At 45.5% G+C, this 23,057-nt stretch overlaps 1 protein-coding gene across 4 annotated transcripts in view; it reads left to right on the plus strand.

Annotated features, from left to right (window-relative positions):
• The window catches only part of ttc28 (tetratricopeptide repeat domain 28), a 764,757-nt gene extending 751,399 nt beyond the window's left edge, over window positions 1-13,358 (plus strand). For all 4 annotated transcript variants that reach the window (XM_078227381.1, XM_078227383.1, XM_078227382.1 and 1 more), the window contains 2 exons: window positions 4,452-4,559; window positions 11,368-13,358. In XM_078227381.1, coding sequence (XP_078083507.1) covers window positions 4,452-4,559; window positions 11,368-13,013 — 1,754 coding nt within the window. In that variant the 3' untranslated portion in view covers window positions 13,014-13,358. The remainder of the gene's footprint in view (window positions 1-4,451; window positions 4,560-11,367) is intronic.
• Window positions 13,359-23,057: the final 9,699 nt, after the last annotated feature.

The raw sequence follows: 23,057 nt of genomic DNA on the forward strand, positions 1-23,057 counted from the left end.
AGTCATAGCTGGGGTGTAGAGAAAGATCAACTTGACATGAAGTAGGTCCATTCAAAAGTCTGTTGGCAGCAGGGAAGAAGCTGTTCTTGAGTCGGTTGGTACGTGACCTCAGACTTTTGTATCGTTTTCTCGACGGAAGAAGGTAGAAGAGAGAATGTCCGGGGTGCGTGGGGTCCTTAATTATGCTGGCTGTTTTTCCAAAGCAGCGGGAAGTGTAGACAGTGTCAACGGATGGGAGAATGGTCTGTGTGATGGACTGGACTTCATTCATGACCCTTTGTACTTGGTCAGAGCAGGAGCCATACCAAGCTAGGATACATTCAGAAAGGACTTGCCTCTTCACCTTTCTAAAATGCCTTGGTCCAAAAATTCTGCGGGGGGGGGGGGGGGGGGCAGAATCTCACAAATACTTGCCAAGAGACGGGTGGAACATTTAGAAAAAGTCTGAAAATGTTCTCTTGCCAAAGTTAAGGTGAGAGGCTGTGAGGCTTATCTGAGAGCGAGTGAATTGAACTATCTTTCCTCTCCAATGATGGGGAAAGATAAATATTGATCAAGCTATCACATAAAGCAATGCTCAATAATAATTTTCATGACAGTTAATTTTGTGGCGTGACAGTTCTGTCAGCGTCAGTGGCTAAAATAAGCTGACATGGTGTGAGTTGTGTTTCAGCTCTGAACAACTTTACTTGACTTTCTCCTTTCTGCCTGAGTCACCCAATGTGCTACTTCTGTGTACCAGTTGTATTCTAAACTCAGCCAGCCTTGATTCAGGTTCTTTCACTATGTCTTGCGCTTTTCACGAATTAATTTTATGTCTAGGCCGATCTTCGTGCCCGTCCAGTCTGTTTAAACCCGAGAATACCTATTCTAATGCTTTCCATTTTAACCAGTATCTACACACATAGAACATTACAGCGCAGTACAGGCCCTTCGGCCCTCGATGTTGCGCCGACCTGTGAAACCAATCTAAAGCCCATCTAACCTACACTATTCCAATATGATCCATATGTTTATCCAATGACCATTTAAATGCCCTTAATGTTGGCGAGTCCACTACTGTTGCAGGCAGGGCATTCCACGCCCTTACTACTCTCTGAGTAAAGAACCTACCTCTGACATCTGTCCTATATCTATCACCCCTCAATTTAAAGCTATGTCCCCTCGTGCTAGCCAACATCATCCGAGGAAAAAGGCTCTCACTGTCCACCCTATTTAATCCTCTGATCATCTTATATGCCTCTATTAAGTCGCTTCTTAACCTTCTTCTCTCTAACAAAAACAACCTCAAGTCCCTCAGCCTTTCCTCATAAGACCTTCCCACCATACCAGGCAACATCCTGGTAAATCCCCTCTGCACCCTTTCCAATGCTTCCACATCCTTCCTATAATGCGGCGACCAGAACTGTACGCAATACTTCAAGTGCGGCTGCACCAGAGTTTTGTACAGCTGCAACATGACCTCATGGCTCCGAAACCCAATCCCTCTACCAATAAAAGCTTCCAATTTCAGCTCCCTTCCTTAGTGGGTTGTAATTCAGGAAGGATAGTTTGAAACCCGACAGAGCGTTGGCGATGATATTTCCATGAAATTCTCTGTTCCTTATTTTAATTACGGTTTTGGCACTGGAAGCTACATTCCACACAAACTATTAACCAGAATGTTACAAATATCAAACAGACAAATTTCCATTCAGAAGAATTTTGACTCTTAACTGAGTTCCCCCTCATAGAGTCAGAGAGGTTTACAGCACGGAAACAGGCCCTTCAGCCCAACTTGTCCATGCCGCCCTCTTTTTTTAAACCCCTAAGCTCTTCACAATTGCCCGCATTTGGCCCATATCCCTCCATACCCATCTTACCCATGTAACTGTCTAAATGCTTTTTAAAAGACAAAATTGTACCCGCCTCTACTACTGCCTCTGGCAGCTTGTTCCAGACACTCACCACCCTCTGTGTGAAAGAATTGCCCCTCTGGACCCTTTTGTATCTCTCCCCTCTCACCTTAAACCTATGCCCTCTAGTTTTAGACTCCCCTACCTTTGGGAAAAGATATTGACTATCTAGCTGATCTATGCCCCTCATTATTTTATAGACCTCTATAAGATCACCCCTCAGCCTTCTACGCTGGAGAGAAAAAAGCCCCAGTCTATCCAGCCTCTCCTTATAACTCAAACCATCAAGTCCCGGTAGCATCCTAGTAAATCTCTTCTGCACTCTTTCTAGTTTAATAATATCCTTTCTATAATAGGATGACCAGAACTGCACACAGTATTCCAAGTGTGGCCTTACCAATGTCTTATACAACTTCAACAAGATGTCTCAACTCCTGTATTCAATATTCTGACCAATGAACATTGGTCCTCTACCTTTCCCTCCAATAGTAAAGCGACAGAGCGGCACGGTGGCACAGTGGTTAGCACTGCTGCCTCACAGTACCAGGGACCCAGGTTCGATTCCTGGCTTGGGTCACTGTTTGTGTGGAGTCTGCATGTTTTCCCGTGTCTGCGTGGGTTTACTCCGGGTGCTTTGATTTCCTCCCACAGTCCTAAGATGTGCGGGTTAGGTGGATTGGCCATGCTAAATTGCCCCTTAGTGTCAGGGAGACTAGCTAGGCTAAATGCATGGTCCTGGCGGATAGGGCGTGAGTGGGATTGTGGGTCAGGGCAGACTCGATGGGCCAAATGGCCTCCTTCTGCACTGTAGGATTCTATAAGCATGATAAATCTTCCTCAAGAGGCACTGTTTGATGCCATCCACTTGCAAGTGTAACAGACTGAATTTGGCAGTGTCAATATATTTGTCAACCCTTCCAACAAAGTAAAAAAGTTGGCATATTTCAATAAAACTTTAGATGTGTACTAATAGAGGAAACAAGCTAATCACCCTGAATTATCTCACTTTAGATCTCTTTTTGATCTGTATATTTGTAACGATAATGTGCCTTTAAGAAATGTATTCGTATCATGAAGGGTATGTTTAATATTCAGCTCTATGTACGGTGTCAATTCATCTTCTCCAGGCAGCCGACATGCTGCGAATGCAGAAGAATAATTGACCCTAGATAATGGGGTGTTTATTTTAATCTGAGCATTATTTGTTTATTTTTGGTTTTTCCCCTGGGGTTTCAGAATAGGGTTTAATTCGGTTGATTGACAAGAAGTGGCCATGTGACTGGACAGAGCTAAGCTTACAGAGAAAAGCAGGTGGTTTCTGCTTGGGTCTGCAAGGAAGTCTCTTTTTTTTCTCTCTCTCTCTGGTGTCTGCTGATTGGGACCTGCTCGAAAAGTAGATCTCTCTCTCTCTCCAGAGATGTTCAGGAGGCTTGAGGACTGGCAGCCCACATAAGCCTGTGTTGTTTGCTAACTGATTTTTGAAGGGGGATATTGCTTAAATTGGAACTGATAGAGATAGGTTAGCAGTTAAGAATTGTATCTTGTCATTTATTTCAATATTAAAAGTTAACTAATTCAATTATTATATTAAAACTCTTATTGTTAAAATAAGGTTTGTTTTGATAAAAGCTTCATAGTTAATCGAATCACACTTGGAGTGAAACAACTTAAACTCACACTAATGCTGAAACGAAACAAAAAATAATAGTTGGGATCTAGTCGGATTTCATACCAGACTTTAGGGCTTCTGATCTGCTTCTCAAAACATTGTATTCCTACCATTTCCTCTTGGGTATTGGTTTACTTTGCTGCATCACCATTATCAGTGGAAAATGAACTGAAGGCAAAAGTACACTGGCTTTAGCCCTCATTGAATAAAGCACTCAAAGCCTAGATCCCGACTATTTTGTTTTGTTTTGACATTAGTGTGAGTTTAAGGTGTTTCACTCCAGGTGTGATTCGATTGACAAACTATGAATCTTTTATCAAAACAAACCTTATTTTAACAATATAGTTTTAATATAACAAATGAATTAGTTAACTTTTAATATTGAAATACATGACAAGATACAATTCTTAACTGCTAACTTATCTCTATTAGTTCCAATTTAAGCAATATTCCTCATTTTAACAATATAGTTTTAATATAACAAATGAATTAGAGGCGGTGCAGAGAACTGAGGACCTCGAGTCTCGGTTAGGACCAAATTTGCCTCGACTCATTCCCCATGGGGCAGTCTAATAACTGAATTAAGTTCCTTTCAGCCAGTGTACATATTTGGTACAGTAACAATATTGCACCACAAGTTGGTCTGAGCCACATGATGAAGAAAAGGTGCTTCCCAGCAGTGGCAAGGATAAATGAGTTCACCCCTGGTGACTGCAGTTACCACCTGATCACAGAGCAGCATGTATAGGGTATGTGGAACATGTCACTCATTCATATTGTCAGCTAGAGAGCATATAATGTGGAACAAGTGGAATCCAAAGAGGTAACAGAGATCAAAGCTGCGAGACTGACTCATACTAACTTTTTTTTTGCAAATTGTTGTCCAGGCTTTGATCTGTGTGAGGTGGGGCAAGAGGAAGTGGTGTTGAAGACGGGAAAACAGGCGAACAGAAAAACCATGCACTTTGCTCTCCAGTCTCTTCTGGCTTTGTTTGGTGAGTATTGAAATGTGTTGTTAGAACTGAATTACAATGCTTGAAAGACAGATCCATGAACCGTTAATTATCTACCTAGATCAATACTGTCCAAGCCAAGTAAAACTGTGGTGCGTAGACTCTTCCATTCACTGCTATCTAAAGCACCAGCCACCAACAAAGTATGCTCTCCCAATTTCATATGATCTCAATCGCCCCCTTCTCTCATTTAATTCCAACCCCCACCAAGGTTTTACCTGACATTGAGCTTCTTAATGTAGGTGAGCTGCAACTGGCTCAACCAAATAACTTTGAGACCAAGCACCCAATTTCAATGTAGCATGAACTGTGCACACATATCCGATTTCAGCAGGGGTGAAGGGGGCTTTTTCAAGTTGGCAAACCATTACTCGTGGAGTGCCACAGTGACCAGTGCTGGGGTCTCAACAATTTACAATCCACACCAATGACTTGAGATATGCTTGTGTTACTTTGAATCTACGCGTGCAAACCAAGTCTTCTTTTTCTATTAAAACCCACAAACCCTAACATAGTTAGGATATGATGATAGCTAAATTTGCTAAGGACAACTATAGGTAGGAAAGTAAGTTGTCAAGAGGAAGTAAAGAGTCTACAAGGGGTTAATGAGTGGACAAAGATTTGGCAGCTGGAGAATAATGTGGGAAAATGTGAACTTTTCCACTTTGGCAGGAAGATTAGAAAGGCAGTGTACTGTTTAAATGGAGAGAGATTGCAGAATTCGCTGGTAGACAGGGATCCAAGTTTGATTTATTACTGTCACATGTATTAACATAAAGTGAAAAGTATTGTTTCTTACGTGTTATACAGACAAAGCATACCGTTCATAGAGAAGGAAAAAAAAGAGTGCAGAATGTAGTGTTACAGTCATAGCTAAGGTGTACAGAAAGATCAACTTAATACGAGGTAGGTCCATTCAAAAGTCTGATGGCAGCAGGGAAGAAGCTGTTCTTAAGTCGGTTGGTACGTGACCTCAGACCTTTGTATCTTTTTCCCGACAGAAGAAGGTGGAAGAGAGAATGTTCGGGGTGCTTGCAGTCCTTAATTATGCTGGCTGGTTTTCCAAGGCAGCGGGAAGTGTAGACAGAGTCAATGGATGGGAGGCTGATTTGCGTGATGGATTGGGCTACGTTGATGACTTTTTGTGTCTTGGTACATGAGTCACAAAACGTTAGTGTGCATGTACAGCAAAGTGATTTGGAAGGCAAATGGATTGGGTGGCATTTATTGCAAGGGGAATGAAATATAAAAGTATGGAAGTTCTACTCCAGTTGTTCAGGGTCTTGGTGAGACTACATCTACAATATTGTATGCATTTTTGATTTCCTCATTTGAAAAAATATAGAATTGTGTGAATTGTAAATCATTGGGACTTGAGGACTGAACCTGAGGCATCCCACTAATTATATCTAGCCCACCAGAAAAAGACCCATTTATCCCGACTCTCTGCCTTCTGTCAGTTAGCCAGTCTTCTATCCAAGCTAATAAATTACCCCTAACCCCATGTGATCTTACCTTGTGTATTAACCTTCTGTGCGGCACCTTACCAGATGCCTTCTGGAAGTCCAGATAAACTACATCTACAGGATCCCCATTTTCACCTGGCTTGTTATATCTTTGAAGAACTCGAGCAAATTAGTCAAACATGATTTACCCGTCATAAAACCGTGCTGACTCTGATGGATTGCATTTTAACTTTCCAAATGTCCTGTTATTACTTCCTTAAGCATGGATTCTAACAGTTTTCCAACAACAGATGTTAAACTAATTTACCTGACAGTGGCACAGTGGTTAGCACTGCTGCCTCACAGCACCAGGGACTGGGGTTCGATTCCCGGCTTGGGTCACTGTTTGTGCAGAGTCTGCACATTCTCCCTGTGTCTCCGTGGGCTTCCTCCAGGTGCTCCGGTTTCCTCCCACAGTCCGAAAGACTTGCTGGTTAGATACATTGACTATGCTAAATTCTCCCTCAGTGTATCCAAACAGGCGCCGAAGTGTGGTGATTAGGGGCTTTTCACAGTAATTTCATTGCAGTGTTAATGTAAGCCTACTAACGACTTGTCGTATGAGGAACGGTTGAGGACTCTGGGAATGTACTCGTTGGAGTTTGGAAGGATGAGGGGGGATCTTATTGAAACTTACAGGATTCTGCGAGGCCTGGATAGAGTGGACATGGAGAGGATGTTTCCACGCGTAGGAAGAATTAGAAGCAGAGGGCACCATCTCAGGCTAAAGGGACGATCATTTAAAACAGAGACGAGGATGAGTTTCTTCAGCCAGAGTGGTGAATCTGTGGAACTCTTTGCCGCAGAAGGCTGTGGAGGCCAAGTCATTGAGTGTCTTTAAGACAGAAATAGATAGGTTCTTGATTAATAAGGGACAGTAAGTAGTCTCACAACACCAGGTTTAAGTCCAACAGGTTTATTTGGTAGCACGAGCTTTCGGAGCGTTGCCCCTTCACCAGGTGAGACTCACCTGATGAAGGGACAACGTTCCAAAAGCTCATGCTACCAAATAAACCTGTTGGACTTAAACCTGGTGTTGTAAGACTACTTACTGTGCCCATCCCAGTCAACGCCAGTAACGCCACATCATGATTAATAAGGCAATCAGGGGTTATGGGGAAAAGGCAGGAGAATGGGGATGAGGAAAATATCAACCATGATTGAATGGTGGAGCAAACTCGATGGGCTGAGTGGCCTAATTCTGCTCCTGTGTCTTATGGTCTAATAAATAAACTTTACTTTAAATTCTCCCTCAGTGTACCCAAACAGGCGCCAGAGTGTGGCGACTCGGGGATTTTCACAATAACTTCATTGCAGTGTTAATGTAAGCCTACCTAGTGACACTAATAATAATTAAACTATAGTTTCTTACTTTCTACCTCCCGGCTCGGGAACAAAAACGCAGGCCTCACTGCCTCGGCTTGCGTTTGAAGTAGTGACGCTGAAGCCTGGTTTTGGCGGGTGACTGGTGCATACATTACTGTAACCCAACGACGAGTCAGCAGCTTTGGGAGAGGAAGGCAGCAGGTTAAAAACTTCAATTAGTGTTGCTCCACCTCTTGCTCTCAAATTAAACACTTCTTATTCAATTAACTGAGATTGTGCTGATGAGGTTTACTGAATAGCATTTAGTAAGATTATCTGTTTGGGTTGCAAAAGAAGCCTTTAATGGTGTCAAAAAGCTTAAAAAAAAAAATCATGATTCATAATTTAAATTTTTTGTTTAAGCATCACTTGACCTTTTAACAGAGATTATCTTGCGGAAGCAATATTAGTTTTAATGGAATTATACTCAGCAAAATAGATTCATAATTGTAATCTCCGGCAGACTGTTCACACGGGGAAATGATGTTATTTATTTATTTTATATAATTATTTATAATCTGATTTCTGCGAACAGAAATGGGGTGAAAAGTGGGCTACACAGTGTACTCTGTGAACTGCAGGTTTATGTTGTGTGCAGTTCATTCGATTCGATAACAGATGAGTAACCAGCTCCTAAATAAATTAAACAAGAAGGTGTCTACGCAATTAGATGGGATGACATTGAATATTTTGAATTATGTTTGTGTGTTCTTGGATTTCCACCAGAAATATTGTAATTTATTTTGTCACGTTGTTTATTAATGTGTGTGGCTGCTCCTGATGCTTGCAATCGATTTTTCACCGACACAATTTTGATGTAAATTTGTTTATTATTGTGTTTGTTTTTTCAATTATTTTCAGTTGATTTCTTGGCATTTGCTGCCTCTCACTCAGAGTACGAGGATATTAAATGGTGTGTGTGAGTGCGTGTGCGTGCACATGCATGTGTACATGCATGCGGGTGTGTGTGTAAGTGCGTGTGTGTGCATGTGCATATGTATGTGCGCACCCACATGTGTACATGCATGCAGGTGCATGTGTATATATGTGTGTGTGCGCGTGTGTGTGCGTGCATATGTGCGTGTGCATGTGTACATGCATACGGGTGCGTGTGTATGTATGTGTGACAGAGGCTGAGTGAGAGACATTACCTGCCTCCTCATTGCCTAATGGTTGTGGAAGTGTTTTGTCATTTCTCATTCTGTCCAGTGGCCCTCCTCGGATTCAGCATTCGACATGAGGCAAATTTTAAATGGTCATGTTTGCCCAATAAGCATTATCTTCTGGGGAAATCTCCTCTGCAGCAGTGAAAACACATCAGTCCAAAGATGTGCGGGTTAGGTGCTTTGGCCATGTTAAATTGCCCCTTAGTGTCCTGGGATGCGTAGGTAGAGGGATTAGCGGGGTAACTACGTGGGATTACGGGGATAAGGCCTGGGTGGGATTGTGGTCGGTGCAGACTCGATGGGCTGTATGGCCTCCTTCTGCACTGTAGGGATTCTATGATCCTGTGATTTCTATGAAAATTGTACACACTGTGGAATGTAAGTTTAGAGAGGCAGCAGGACAATATACATTCCCACAGAAGCTGCAGTAAAGTTTTCCAATTTACCCGTACGCCCTAGTCAGACCGTACTTTGGTTCCATTGCTCCCAATAGAATTGGTGCTGACTGCCAGGGAAAAGTGAACGCACAGCATTGCATGCACCTTTACAGGGTCAGATCATCTGAATAATTAGCATAAACTCTTCAAATAGCTTCTGGGACACCCAGCGGTTTTTACAATTGTTTTGTCCTCACAAGCTGTTGCTAGTGGCCAGCAGGTGGCACTATGCGAAGTTTGTTGTGTGTTGAGTAGGTCTCAGGAAGAGTTCTGAGTCTCGTTTGGTTGAACATTAAGGCTGGAATCATATGGCCGTTCATGTCGGTGGGGTTTTCTGGTCCCACTGCAGTGAACGGAGATTTGGATGGGCGGCAAATTCTCCGTCCTCGCTGCAGCGGGAGCGAGGAGTGAATGGCCAGGAAGATCGCGCCCAAAGTGTTTATTGAAAACACATAGCTATATTTCATACAGGGTATAGTCCAGGTTATGAGCTAACTCCATGCTTGCTTCCACACAGATCTCTGTCCAGCCCACAACTGACCCGAGCCTCAGGCCATGAGTCTCTTCACGTCACACTGTGTGCCATTAGGGCGGCACGGTAGCACAGTGGTTAGCACTGCTGCTTCACAGCTCCAGGGATCTGGGTTCGATTCCCGGCTTGGTGTTTGCACATTCCCTTCGTGTCTGCGTGGGTTTCCTCCGGGTGCTCCGGTTTCCTCCCACAGTCCAAAGATGTGCGGGTTAGGTTGATTGGCCATGCTAAAATTGCCCCTTAGTGTCCTGAGATGCGCAGGTTAGAGGGATTAGCGGGTAAATATGTAGGAACATGAGGATAGGGCCTGGGTGGGATTGTAGTCAGTGCAGACCCGATGGGCCAAATGGCCTCTGTCTGCACTGTAGGGTTTCTATGATCCTATAATTCTATGATCCCACGTTAATTAACCCTTGTTATGCCCGAAACCCGAGCACTAGAAAGCTGTTTGCCTGCTGAATCAACAACAGCAACAATTTGCACGTAAATAATGCCTTTAAAGTGGAAACATGTCCCAAGTGCTTCACAGAGGTGTAAGGAAACAAAATGGACGCTGAGTCAAAGAGGGAGACAGTTGAAGAGATAGCCAAAATTCTGCTCAAAGGACTGAGTTTGCAAGAGGCCTGGTCGGAAGGAGGGAGAGCGGGAAAGGCCGAGAGATTTTATGAAGCAAATCCCAGGTTACTGGGTATGGACACTTGATGTGTCTGCCATGTGTTGGAGCTCGGAGGGGTTGTGGGGTATGGACTGGGGGGAGGGGAGGGTGGGTGGAGTTGCAAAGAGGGCAGAGTTCGAGCAAAGGAGGTACTGGCAAATATGTGCTATAAGATTTTGGGTTTGGGAGCCACAGATATCTAAGAAAGGCAGTCGATTATTCATGGGTAGTTTTAAAGTAGTTTATTCAGAAGCAACAGTTTGGATATAATGCGTTAACTGAGTAGGCAGGAAGGGCATATAATCCATGACAATTGAGAGTGGTTGACTGATCCCAGAGGACAAACGAATGGTTGGTACATAGTGGGTGCAATTCTCCGGCCGCGCTGGTCTAAACTCCAGAAATTCCCACCCGACTGTCAATGGGGTTTCACATTGTCCGCAACCCGCCCGCTAAAATTCCAGCGGCAGGCGGGATGGGAAAATTCCAGACAGTGTGTCGATCTGAGTGGCTTGTGAAGCTAGCATTCTGCTCTGTAGCTGAAGTGTTAGGAAACTCTTCCCCTTAGTCTTCCTCCGCCTTAGCTGGTCCATCTTCCATCTAAAGGAGGCGGCTGTGTGACGAGGACATCCCCCTGCCTCCGAGCACCTGTGCATATGCTTTCTTTCTAAAGACTGGTGGTTTACCTTGTGCCACTCACCTGTTCAAAGCCTTCTGACCAATGGGGATACAGGACAGGGACCCAAGATGTCATGGTGGTCACCTCCCACTTCCCGAGCCACTCAACCCAATCTCTCCCCACCCATCACTTTAGCGCGAGGTCACATTTTCATTTACCTCATGCTGGATATCAGTTGCTTGATAAAAGGAGAAGCGGGGCGCCAGAAGGCCTCTTGCTATTGGTTCAGGAACGTTTGTAGAGTTTAGTGGTCTCAATGTGGGGAGCACAATCTTTGTGACCTTTGCCTTGGTCCCTGACCCCTAACAATTGTTTTTTTTTTCAGAGAGAGAGAATTAGCGTTGTGCCAGCTAATTCCATTAGCATTTTACACAATCCTAAAAAATACCGTTTCTTAAAGATCTCAATTTCTTACACCGTGAGTAACGCGCAATGTTTCACTCTGTTCCAGATTCTACAGAACTGCCCAAGCGACTCAGTCTCGACAGCTCATCATCTCTGGAGTCCCTCTCCTCTTCCCAGTCTGTCTCTAATCCGACGGGACAGCTGATCCCACCCTTTTCACCCACTTACGGCGATTCGATGGCTTCCGATGCCATCTCTGTCTACAGCCTCAGTTCCATTGCCTCCTCCATGAGCTTCGCTTCCAAGGCAGACATCACCGGCGAAGGAATGCTCCAGAGGGGGCGACAGGACTACGAGAGGCCCAAGAACATTTACCCACACAAGGCCGCCATGCTGCGAAGTCGGTCTTCCCCGCAGACAAGTAACACCAGCAGAGACGAGGAAGAGTATGACGGATTCTCCATTATTAGCAGCGAGCCAATAAGTGTCTACGCTGACGCTCCCACTGTGCCTGCCTCACCAGACAAGGAGAGGACTACAGAACAGATAGAACACTGCCATAATCTCGGAGACAGGCACACATTCAAAGGTAACGCCAGTGCTTCCGGTTCCCCAGCGAAATTAACTCTCATTCCAAGTCCAAACTCACCATTTCAGAAGGTGGAATCCAGGAATAAACTTCCGAATTCAGACACTGGAGAGTCCGATCAGTCCAGCACGGAAACGGATAGCACGGTGAAATCCCAGGAGGAGAAAGTAACCAAACTCAATCCTCAGGAGCTGGCCCAGAAGATCTTGGAGGAGACTCAAAGTCACTTGCTCGCCGTGGAAAAGCTGTATCAAAGTAGTGGACCAGCAAGCAAGCCGGGTTCTACTGACACTGACCATGGCTTAACGGGGCATCACGGCCCTTCAGCTTTTAAATCTTCAGACATGAGTGCGTTCAGTAGGCCGCTGAATGGCACTGGCCAGAGAAAGCAGTCTTCTCCAACAACCACAAAACCAAAGCCTCCCACACGGAGCTCATCGCTTCAGAAGGTGAACTCAGGAAACAGCACGCCTACCAGTGATATTACTGAGGTAGGTCAGTCAGCAGGAGGCGACAGCAGACAAACTACAGCACCGCCTTCGCCCGTGGCGGACCTGCGTCAATCTCCTGGCTCCTCGTCCGATCAGTCACCAATTAAGATCAAATATCCCAGTTCCCCTTACAGCGCTCACATCTCCAGGTCTCCGAGCTCCGGCCACCAGTCTCCGGCTGGGAGCAACCCGTCTCCCGCCCTCTCCTACTCATCGGCAGGTTCGGCGCGCTCAAGCCCGGCTGACATCCCGGACCTGAGCAGATTGAAGATGACCGCCATTGACGAGAAGGTCAAGGCTGTCCACAGCCTCAAAACCTTCTGGACTAGCGCCACCCAACCTTCGTCCAGGCCGGTGCGAGCTCTGCGCTCCAACCCCACTCTCCTGGGCTCCAAAGCCGATGCCCTAAGTTATTTGAATCTTTCGCCCGCCAGGCGCAGCAAGAAGGACGGGAAGGAGGACAAGCTGGAGCTCAAGGAATTCTCCAAGCTTCTGCCCACAGACAAGAAAGCCCAGAATGGGTGCGGTGGCCGCCCGGAGACCAGCAAGCCAACAGACGCGGTCCAGCCACCGAGCAGCATACAGAGAGAGCAGCGTCCACTGAGATTCCCGTCCGGGAACGGTTACAAATTCCTGTCTCCCAGGAAATTCTTTCCCACCTCCAAGTGCTGAAATGACCCCAACCAGTCAGGAGATTTTTCAATGCCCATGTGAGCCCGTGGGACTAGCATGCGTAAGCCGACTGTGTTGGACATGCACCATTTGTAAACAGAACCTGTGTGTGTCGCGTGAACAGTACTAAGAATTTTTATACTGTTAAAAGGAAAAAGAAAAGCAAAAAAAAACTACTGTGTAAAAAATGTCATATTTTTATTGAATCAAAAAGTGGCACTTTGCCTTGTTTCTTAGTCATTTAATGGTTGATAACAATTTATAAATGTCAAAAAACACATTGGAATGTCAATCTGCAGTCAGAAGCATTTGTTGGAAAAACAAAATAAACTAGGCTTGTCAGTTTTAGGTTGCACCCGATTTTTATTGGACGTGATTTTTTTAAAACGGAGTGCCGTGTTCAGCGCTATTTTTTGATGTCCTGCGTGCTGTCATTTTGCAGCAACAATGGTAAAGGAAACTGTTCTCCCCCGTTCAGATCAGAGAGCTTGCTGTGAAGGCTTTTAACCACAAATCGGCAACCACGCTGTGACTCAGACCACAGGAGGCGTTTGGTGAGGCTTTTCACAGAATAGGCCAGGTGAAATCTAAACGGGGTGGGATATGTCTGGCCATGAACTTCATATTATTGCTCGGAAACATTTCTCCCATTTATTGGGCGGCAATGGGTGGCACAGTGGTTAGCGCCAGGGACCCGGGTTCAATTCCAGCCTTGGGTCACTGTCTGTGTGGAGTTTGCACGTTCTTCCCGTGTCTGCGTGGGTTTCCTCCGGGTGCTCCGGTTTCCTCCCACAGTCCAAAGATGTGCGGGTTAGGTGGATTGGCCAGGTTAAATTGCCCCTTAGTGTCGGGGGATTAGGAGGGTGAATATATGGGGTTACGGGGATAGGACCTGGACGGGAATGTTGTCAGTGGAGGCTCGATGGGCCGAATGGCCTCCATCTACAGTGTAGATTCTATGATTCTATTGGCTATAAGAGCTTTCCACCAGCCGCTTTTAACTTTTAACCTGCACCTCAACTTTTAACTACTCCGCATTAATCCCATCCAGCTGTGCAGATTTCTAAACATTCAACATCTGTGCATTGAACAGGCCTTTTCAGAATGCACTCCACTGGCTCGAGAGGGGGTTCCCAGTGGTTGTTTGCTGCCTCGGCTGAAATAGTGAGACTTGTGCAGCACTGGTATGACTGGGATTCAAGTCAAGGCGGTTGCTCAGGAGCCCAGTGGCTTAAAGATGGAACCTTTGACGTAGATGTTTGCGAGGATATGAATGTATAAATGAGGGTCATGAGCCGTCCTGTTTTGGACCAACCAGTCCATTTTTAAAATGAGAAATGCAGGAACCCCACTCCTACGATATGATGGTGTCAGTGATTAAGATCGCCAATGAATCGTCATGGGCGGCAAGGTGGCACAGTGGTTAGCTCTGCTGCCTCACAGCGCCAGGCACCCGGGTTCGATTCCCGGCTTGGGTCACGGTCTGTGTGGAGTCTGCACATTCTGCGTGCGTTTCCTCCGGTTTTCTTCCACGGTCCGAAAGACGAGCTGGTTAGGTGGATTGGCTGTGCTAAATTCTCCCTCGGGTGCCGGAGTGTGGCAACTAGGGGATTTTCACAGTAACTTCACTGCAATGTTAATGTGAGCCTACTTGTAACACTAATAAATAAAAAATGAATGATCCATAAACAATTCTTGGAACTCCAGCAACAATCCTGTTCCCTTCTCGGACCTCTGTCCTTCCACTTACTTTCGAACCTGACATTAAGAAGCAAAAAGCTCTCTGTTTGTAACTCCAGGTTGCTGCAGTCACTGACTGCTTGGGGAAATCTGCCAGGGGAAGCTTAAATGATTGTCTGTGTGTGTATGTGGTGTGTGTGTATGTGGTGTGTGTGTATGTGGTGTGTGTGTGTGCGTGTGTGAGTGTGTCCCTATCAGGGAGGGACAAAAGGGCCGAGCTACCTAAAACTTTCAAGCCTATAACTATTAAGTGTGTCTGTTAAATTTACTCCTTATGGTTGTTACATCAAATTCAAGGGAAAAAATAAGTCATAATACAGTTTCCAATGTAAGCAACAAAAGAAAAAGAGTGATGGGGCAGCAACCACAGCGTTGCTGCTCTGCTTATTCCCTGGTGTGGTGTTTTATCATTTCATTGTGTGTTCAATAATATTAGCAGAGCCTCTCGGTGCAGGTGGATCTTGTGCAGTGTACACCAGGGGGCAGCATTACAGTACCTTTGTCATCTTGTCCCATCACTCCAGTACCAATCCACTATCACCTGGTGCTATTCTTGATAAGGATTTAACATCAGTGAGATCGATTACTGCAGGTTGTTCCAGTGTTTTGCAATGTTAATGATGTTTTCACTTTTTGATTTTTGTACAACTTCCTTGAGACACACGTGTTTATATCCTATGAAAATTTTATATGCACAACCTCAAAGAGGTCCTTTTGACCCAGAGCTGAGTTTCAGATACAAAACCACATCGATTGTCAAGTTCCAGCTCCATAATACTGCTTGGCTCTGCCTAACCTTACACCTGTCTCCTCTGGAACTCACATCCATGCTCCTAGACTCCAGTGTTCCCAAATTCCTGTCAGTCGCCGGAGGTTTACCCTAAACACAATTAAACTGGTTTAAAATTCTGGGACCTACATCCTCTTCCGTACTTAATCCCAGTCACCTATTCTCATCGCACTGCTGCTGCCTTCATCCTTGGTGATATTCATTGGCTTCTCATTTTCCAAAATACTTGTTTACAGATGCAGAATATGGCACAACACTCCCAACCCCCCTCCACCCACCCCCAACCCCATACACACACAAACACACGACCCCACACACACAACCCCACACACACACACACACAAACACACAACCCCACACACACACTAACTCTTGGACTTTACACATTGCTCTTCCACATGTCCCTTCCTCTCCTCCACTATGGGTGTCAAAACATTAAGCTGCGTTTATTAAGCCTATTCTACCTTGCTGGATCTCCTCCTTCACTCATAGAAGACCCCTGAAAATCTACCTCTTTGACCATGACTCCGGTCACCGCCTGAACTCTGACTCCCCCTCCGCTCCTCCCTGGTGTCCATTTCTGCCCTTCCTCCTATCCTTTCTGAAGTGCCTTGGAGCGTCTCAGTACGTTAAAGGTGCTATCTTAACGTGAATCGCTTTTATTACTTGGGTTTTTTTTTGAACCATAATGAATCGAATTGCTGATGCGGTTCTCCTCAGTGTTTTTATATGATTGTAATGTATTGTATTGATGGCATTCGTCAATATAAACCAGCTGAGCTTCCTTTTCCAGTGACGGTGGAAACCATTTCTTCAAGAATTTCCCATTGAAACTCCTTCATCTGTGGATCCAGTTGATTTGCAGGGAAGCAGTAGCGAGAAGGTCACTTGGACATTACTCTCCCAGAACCCAAACTGCACTGAAACCGAATGTAAATGCATCTTTTGTCTTTTCTGTTTGAAGATTGTATTCAGTATGAGAGCGTTGTACATGCGATGCCACCTCCTGTTTTCTCACATCTTCTACACATTCATATCAACACTTGTGCCCATCGCCTAGTTTCCAAGTACTTGTGCTTTTCCCAGTCTGATTGGGCAGATACAATGGACAAAAATCCAGTTCGCAGTGTCAGCATGGTGACTGCATATTAGCGGGTTTACAGTGTGGGAGGAGAAACTACAGCAAGAATATGAACATTTCAAAGCACGGCACACATGAGAAATAGATCATATTGTCAGCTGCTCTCAGGTTGCAGGACAGCTTTTGACTTTAGAATTGAAAGGACAAACTGCACCATCTTCAGCTCCCAACAACTGCCCTGGGAACGTTGCTGCTTTAGCCCACTTGACCTGCCCAGTGCTTACTTTAACGTATGTTTGCCAGCTTGTGGTAGCCTTCTTGCCTCAGCGCTGAGAGGGTTTTTTTGTGTTCAAGGCCATGTCTGCTGGGCTCTGCGGGCTTGCTGTGCTGCTGGCCACCTAAACCGAGCCCTGGGTTGAAAGCAAAATTCCGCAGCTGCTGGAAGTCTGAAATTGGAAACGGAATGCTGGGAGCACTCCGCAGGTCTGGCTGCACCTGTGAAGAGGGGTACAGAGTTAGCGTTTTGGGTTGATGATCTTTCATCAGACCATTGAGGGGTTGGTTTGCGTAACTGGTTGGCTTGGAGTGCAGAATGATGCCGAGGTTGCTGGTTCAATCCCCGCATGGGGTGTAGTTTATGGGACGGCATGGTGGCTCAGTGGTTAGCACTGCGGCCTCACAGCGCTGGGCCCGGGTTCAATTCCGGCCTCGGGTCACTGTCTGTGTGAAGTTTGCACATTCTCCCCGTGTCTGCGTGGGTTTCCTCTGGGTGCTCCGGTTTCCTCCCACAGTCCAAAGATGTGTGGGTTAGGTTGATTGGCCGTGCTAAATTGACCCTAGTGTCAGGGGAATTAGCAGGGTAAATATGTGAGGTTACGGGAATAGAGCCTGAGTGGGATTGTGGTCAGTGCAGGCTCGATGGGCCAAATGGCCTCCTTCTGCACTGTAGGAATTCTGTGATCCCACGTCTCTTTGTTCATGGGGATGTGAAAGATCTTAGGCAAATTCTTCTGTGTTCTGAGCAACATTTTGACCCTCAGTTGTTTGTGGGATCTTGCTGTGCGCACATTGGCTGCCTCATTCACCCAAATAGCAACAATGATCTGACGGGTAATTCATCAGCTTTGTTGGCTAATGCTGTTCCTGTCCATGATCACTTCTCCTCACAGCCTTTTGGGTTTTTTTGTGTGCTTAAATAAATAGAGAACTGTATTTAAATAAAACACTGCATGACTAAGTGTTTTAGTGCAGGCATGAATTGTTTGATGTTAACTCTACGTTGTCAGCCCTTTCCCCTTCTCTTTTGTCAATGTCTTTGGTCCATGTTCAGTTGGAATGCTTTGACCGTGAGCATGATGCCTCTGTTGTTCTAGTTATGTTTTGCCTGTCCCACGATAAGAGCTTCTGTGTACATACCATATTCGAGACTTTCAGTGGAAACTGAAACACCAGACCACATACTTGGGTCAATTGATGCAACAATTGTTGCTTTTCAAATTCATGGCTTCAGCATATAATCCGACTGCCTTTGTTGGAGCCAGGTTCAGCAGTCAGATCTAGAGACGGATATAATTGGATAGCTGAGACTGCAGCCAGATCCAGAACCACTTGAACTCGGACAGGTTGGAATTGTGGTGAAATCCGGAGTCTTGTGCACTCAGGGAACCTGTCACTACAGTCGGATGCGTGGTCTCCATGCAATTGTAGAACCTTACTGTGCAGTCAGGCTTGGAACCTCGCAGTCTGGCCTACAGCCCCGCAGTCAGGCTTGGAACCTTGCAGTCTGGTCTGGAACCCCGCAGTCAGGCCTGGAACCTTGCAGTCTGGTCTGGAACCCCGCAGTCAGGCTTACTGCTGTGCAGTCAGGCCTGGAACCCCGCAGTGTGGTTGGAACCCCACAGCAGGCCTACAGCCTCACAGTCAGAATTGGAACCTTGCAGTCAGGCCTGGAACCTTGCAGTCAGGCCTGGAACCTTGCAGTCAGGCCTGGAATCTTGCAGTCAGGCCTGGAACCTTGCAGTCAGGCCTGGAACCCTGCAGTCAGGCCTGGAACCCTGCAGTCGGGCCTGGAACCCTGCAGTCGGGCCTGGAACCTTGCAGTCAGGCCTGAAACCCTGCAGTCGGGCCTGGAACCCTGCAGTCAGGCTTGAAGCCTGTGCACTTTACACTCCAACCATATCTGGAGTTCCACGTGTGCAGGAACCGCCCCCCCCCCCCCCCCCCCACCTCCCCTGCACTCCAGCTGGATCAGAACCTGTGCAAATGGGGAGCCTGACATTGCACCTGACATCGTGATACACGTGTTAAGACAGGATGAGTGTTTCACTGATGGAAAGTAATATTGTACCTAATATAAGACTTGGTGGCCTAATCCAAGGTGCTGCTACCCTGTTCAAGGTATCCTGCTGTGAGAATCTTGGAAGGGTTTTAGCAATATGAGAGGTAGTGTGATGTATTAACATTTTCCGAACTTTGGGTCCTGGCTGATGGACCATAATGGTCTTTTCATCCTGGGTATATATCCCTCTGTAATCCATTCGCAATCCTCAATTTCATTCTCATGTCCTGAAGCCGATATCTAAGAAAGCATTTTTGAGGGATGTTCATTGACAATTTGTGAAACCAATCAACATTAGACCCAGATTATAGCCATATTTTCTGCCATCTTTGTTAACAAACTTTTGTTAAATGGACATTAAACCGATGGCAGATTATTTCTTTTAATTTATTGGAAAACTGCGCCCGCATGTAATACTGAAATAAAAGGCAAATGGCTCTCAGACACAACACTTTCCCGGCTTGGGTCACTGTCTGTGCGGAATTTGCACGTTCTCCCCATGTCCCACAGTCCAAAGATGTGCAGGTTAGGTTGATTGGCTATGCTAAATTGCCCCTTAATGTCCCGGGATATGTAGGTTAGAGGGATTAGCGGGGTAAATATGTGGGGTGACGGGTCTAAGACCTGGATGGGATTGTTACCGGTGCAGACTCGATGGGTCGAATGGCCTCCTTCTGCACTGTAGAGATTCTATGATTCTTAGTGAAGTAGAACGACTCCTACAAAGAACAACTCGGATTAATGCGGAGGAGGTTAAAGTTGGATCCATCGTAGTGATTGTTCTCTTCCTGTCAATGTTTATGGTTCCGCTCCACAACGTCAGGGGTCAGGTTTGGAAACCTTTGGTAGATATTTGTTTCGGTGGCGATGCACGATTTCTGCCCACTGAATAATTCCTGCCCTGCCTTTATTTTTGAAAACAGTTCAATTTGATTCCATCTCTAATCAGGGCGCACTTTTCCGTCACAAATCTGTGCTTGAATCACTCTTCTTCCAGAGTTATGATTGTGATTGAAGGGCAACATTATTCAATGCTTTACTTTCCTCCTGGCTTTTGTCTTATTGAGGAGAGTTGCTGAGAGCAGAGGCTATAGGGGGGGAATTTTCCCATCCCGCCCACCATGAGAATCGTAGCGGGCGGAGGGGCTGGATCATGCCAAGGTCTGTTGACCTCGGGCGGGATTTTCCGGTTTTGGGGCGGGCATGGCTGGAAAATCCCACCCCATATACATACCGGACTATTTGTGCAGAATATAGGAATGCAAAGTTTCCTCATGTCTAAACCTGCTGTTGCACTTTATCACTGGGGAGATGTCAATCATAATAAATATTTCTATTGGGGTTTAGAAATTGAGGCCACAGTTCTACTAAAGTGTACCCCATGCCCTCACTATATAGCATCAAGAAACATTTGCAAATGGGTTCCAGGGGACAACAAACAATGTAGGGCGGGATTTTATGCCCTCGTTTGAGACCAGAAATTCCTGCCCGAGGTCAATGGACATTTCCGTTGTCCGCCCCTCACCCGCTCCAATTCCATGGTGGACGAGGCGGTAGAATTCCGGCGATAGTCACATTTCCCAGCGTATATCATGATTGAATACAATTGTAACTTAAATTTGTACCTAATGGTAGTAACAGTCCTGGAAATATGTATTTAAACCAACCTCGTATAAAAATGTTCGGGAATTTGTGCAAAGGCCAGATAAGCCACAAGCACAAACGTATCAGTTACTGATCCTCTTTTTCAGACATACTCTGGTTAGTGTGCACTTAAACTTGCTCTCAGTATCAGTGAAAAGCAGTTTGGGGTTATGCATCAACACCAAGATTAAATGACAAAATAACTCTGGGCCGCAGTCAAGCTGGAAGTCAACTCGTACTGCTTTGAGTTACCTCCGATCAGCATAAAGCTGCATCAGTTGATACATTTTCTATCACGTGGGAATAAAATGGATGCGCCCACCAATTGTTCTAGCCTTGGAAATCAATTTCCCAGTGAATGGTGCTTTGAAACATTTACGGAGATCACTCCACTGTGACTTTGCACCTTTGCCTCAGTCAGACTCAGGTCAGTCTGCAGCGTAACTCCATCGATTGCCTTTGAATCAGTGACCGCACCACGATTACAGTCTGGTTCCATTTCTATCCAGACATCGATTTGACAGGTTTTACAGAGAATTCGGAAAACTTTAGATAGCGAGGTGGGGGGGAGGTCTTGAATTAAAGAGATGATTGAACTGAAAGGAGAATACAATGTTAAGAGTTATTAGAGTGATTTGAAAAGTAATTTTCTGCCAAGATGTGATGCGGGGTGAAATCTACCAAACAACCAACCCGGCTAGTGGTGGGTTTGAGGCCTGTTTTTTAACACATTAATGGTCAGAGCTGACACCATCTCTTTAGTGAGGGAAATATACAGACAAAAATGTGGGCCGGAGTTCTCCGGCCATTCACGCCAGCGGGATTCTCCGCCCATGGGTTTCCCGCCGCCGTGGAGTGACGTCAATGGGAATTCCCATTGATAGCGGCGGGACCAGAGAATCCGGCCACTAGCAAACAACGTGCCATCTCCCGCTGGCGGGAAACATGCGGCTGGGAGGCCAGAGAATCTCACCTGTAGGCCGGAATCTTACCGGCCACGCCCGCCCGAGGCTCATAAGAGTTTTTGTGTTTCTGTGTAAAAAATGTGCCTCGTACATCTCCTTTAAACCTTCCCTGAGGCCAATGAAGAATGCCATTCTGCGAGCCTCGGGGCGGGCGTGCCGGTAAAATCAGTATTTGTAATAATAATTTTTTTGACTATTAGTGGAGATTTTCCATACCCGATTAAAAGCAATGATTTCTCACGGCCATGGTTGGGGTGGGGGGAGCAGATCTGAGCACCTGTCATGTTCGGTTGGATGAAAGAAAGTAAAAGCTCATTGAAAGCTGGGACATTGCACGCTCACCGTCTTGTTGGGAGTGTGCCACGGTCAACACCCCCTAACCACACCTTGACCCTATCAGCAACAGTAACTTGTTGATGAGGCCAGCGTTATTTGCAAACCCGGTTTATTAGCCAGGATTGCTAGTGCAGGTCCAATGGGGATTCACCACCGGCAACAATAGCCCTCTCTCGCACTTGGCAGGATACAATTATAAATGCTCGTGACTCAAGTAACAAGGGGAGATGCTGAAAATATGCAGCAAGTTTATCAGCTTCTCAGAGAGGACAGATCAGTCGGTGTTTCAGCTTGTGACAAAATGTTCAATACAGTGGGCCCTGGGTTGCCATTCGCATTTCAGGGTTCAGGCTTCTGAGTTGGCAGGGTCAGTGAATAATTATTGACCTAATATAGCCGTGTCTCTCCAATCATTACTGGCACACATCTGCTCAACCATTCCAACCTTTCAAATCTTCCCACTAAATGCAGAAAGTAATTTGCAGCCGGGGAGTGGGCCATCTCCTGATCCAGTTTAAAAGTCCGTCCCTCCACGCAACTCAGAATAGAAACCCAACCAAATGAAACACCCAATCCAAAACAATGTACCCATTTGACACTTTGGCGATTTATTTTCTCTTTTTTTTGAGTTTCTTTATTATTTCCAGCAGAAAAAAAAAAGCCCAGGCCATTTCCTGCTAAGCAATGCTGGACAGAACTGCAATGCTAGCCATGGAGCTCTAGACTGTAGATAATAAAAAAAAAGAAAGCTGTAAACTTGTATATATCTGATTTTATTTGAATGAACTGGTTGTCGAAAACCCATTATCGTCCTTTTTATGGTTTATTTATATGTACATATCTCAGTATTTTTTACAGCAGATGCATTTTAATGGGGTACCTTTTGATTTCCTTCACAACTGACGAACTGCCTAGGAAGAATTTTAAAAAGATCAGACAAAGGTGATCAAGACACTTTATGCAAGGCGGACTTAACCGTGCTGACACAACGCCCTTTCTTGTAATGCAGTATACAGTATAAATTATAATATGCAATTAAAAATGTTACAGAAATAGAATTTGGAATACAAACTTATTACTAAATAAACACATTGAAACTGGCTCTTTGAGAGTGTATTTCATGATTGTTATCTTGAATATAACCAATGCC

Source organism: Mustelus asterias, chromosome 13, assembly GCF_964213995.1.
Source record: "Mustelus asterias chromosome 13, sMusAst1.hap1.1, whole genome shotgun sequence".
NCBI lineage: Eukaryota > Metazoa > Chordata > Chondrichthyes > Carcharhiniformes > Triakidae > Mustelus > Mustelus asterias.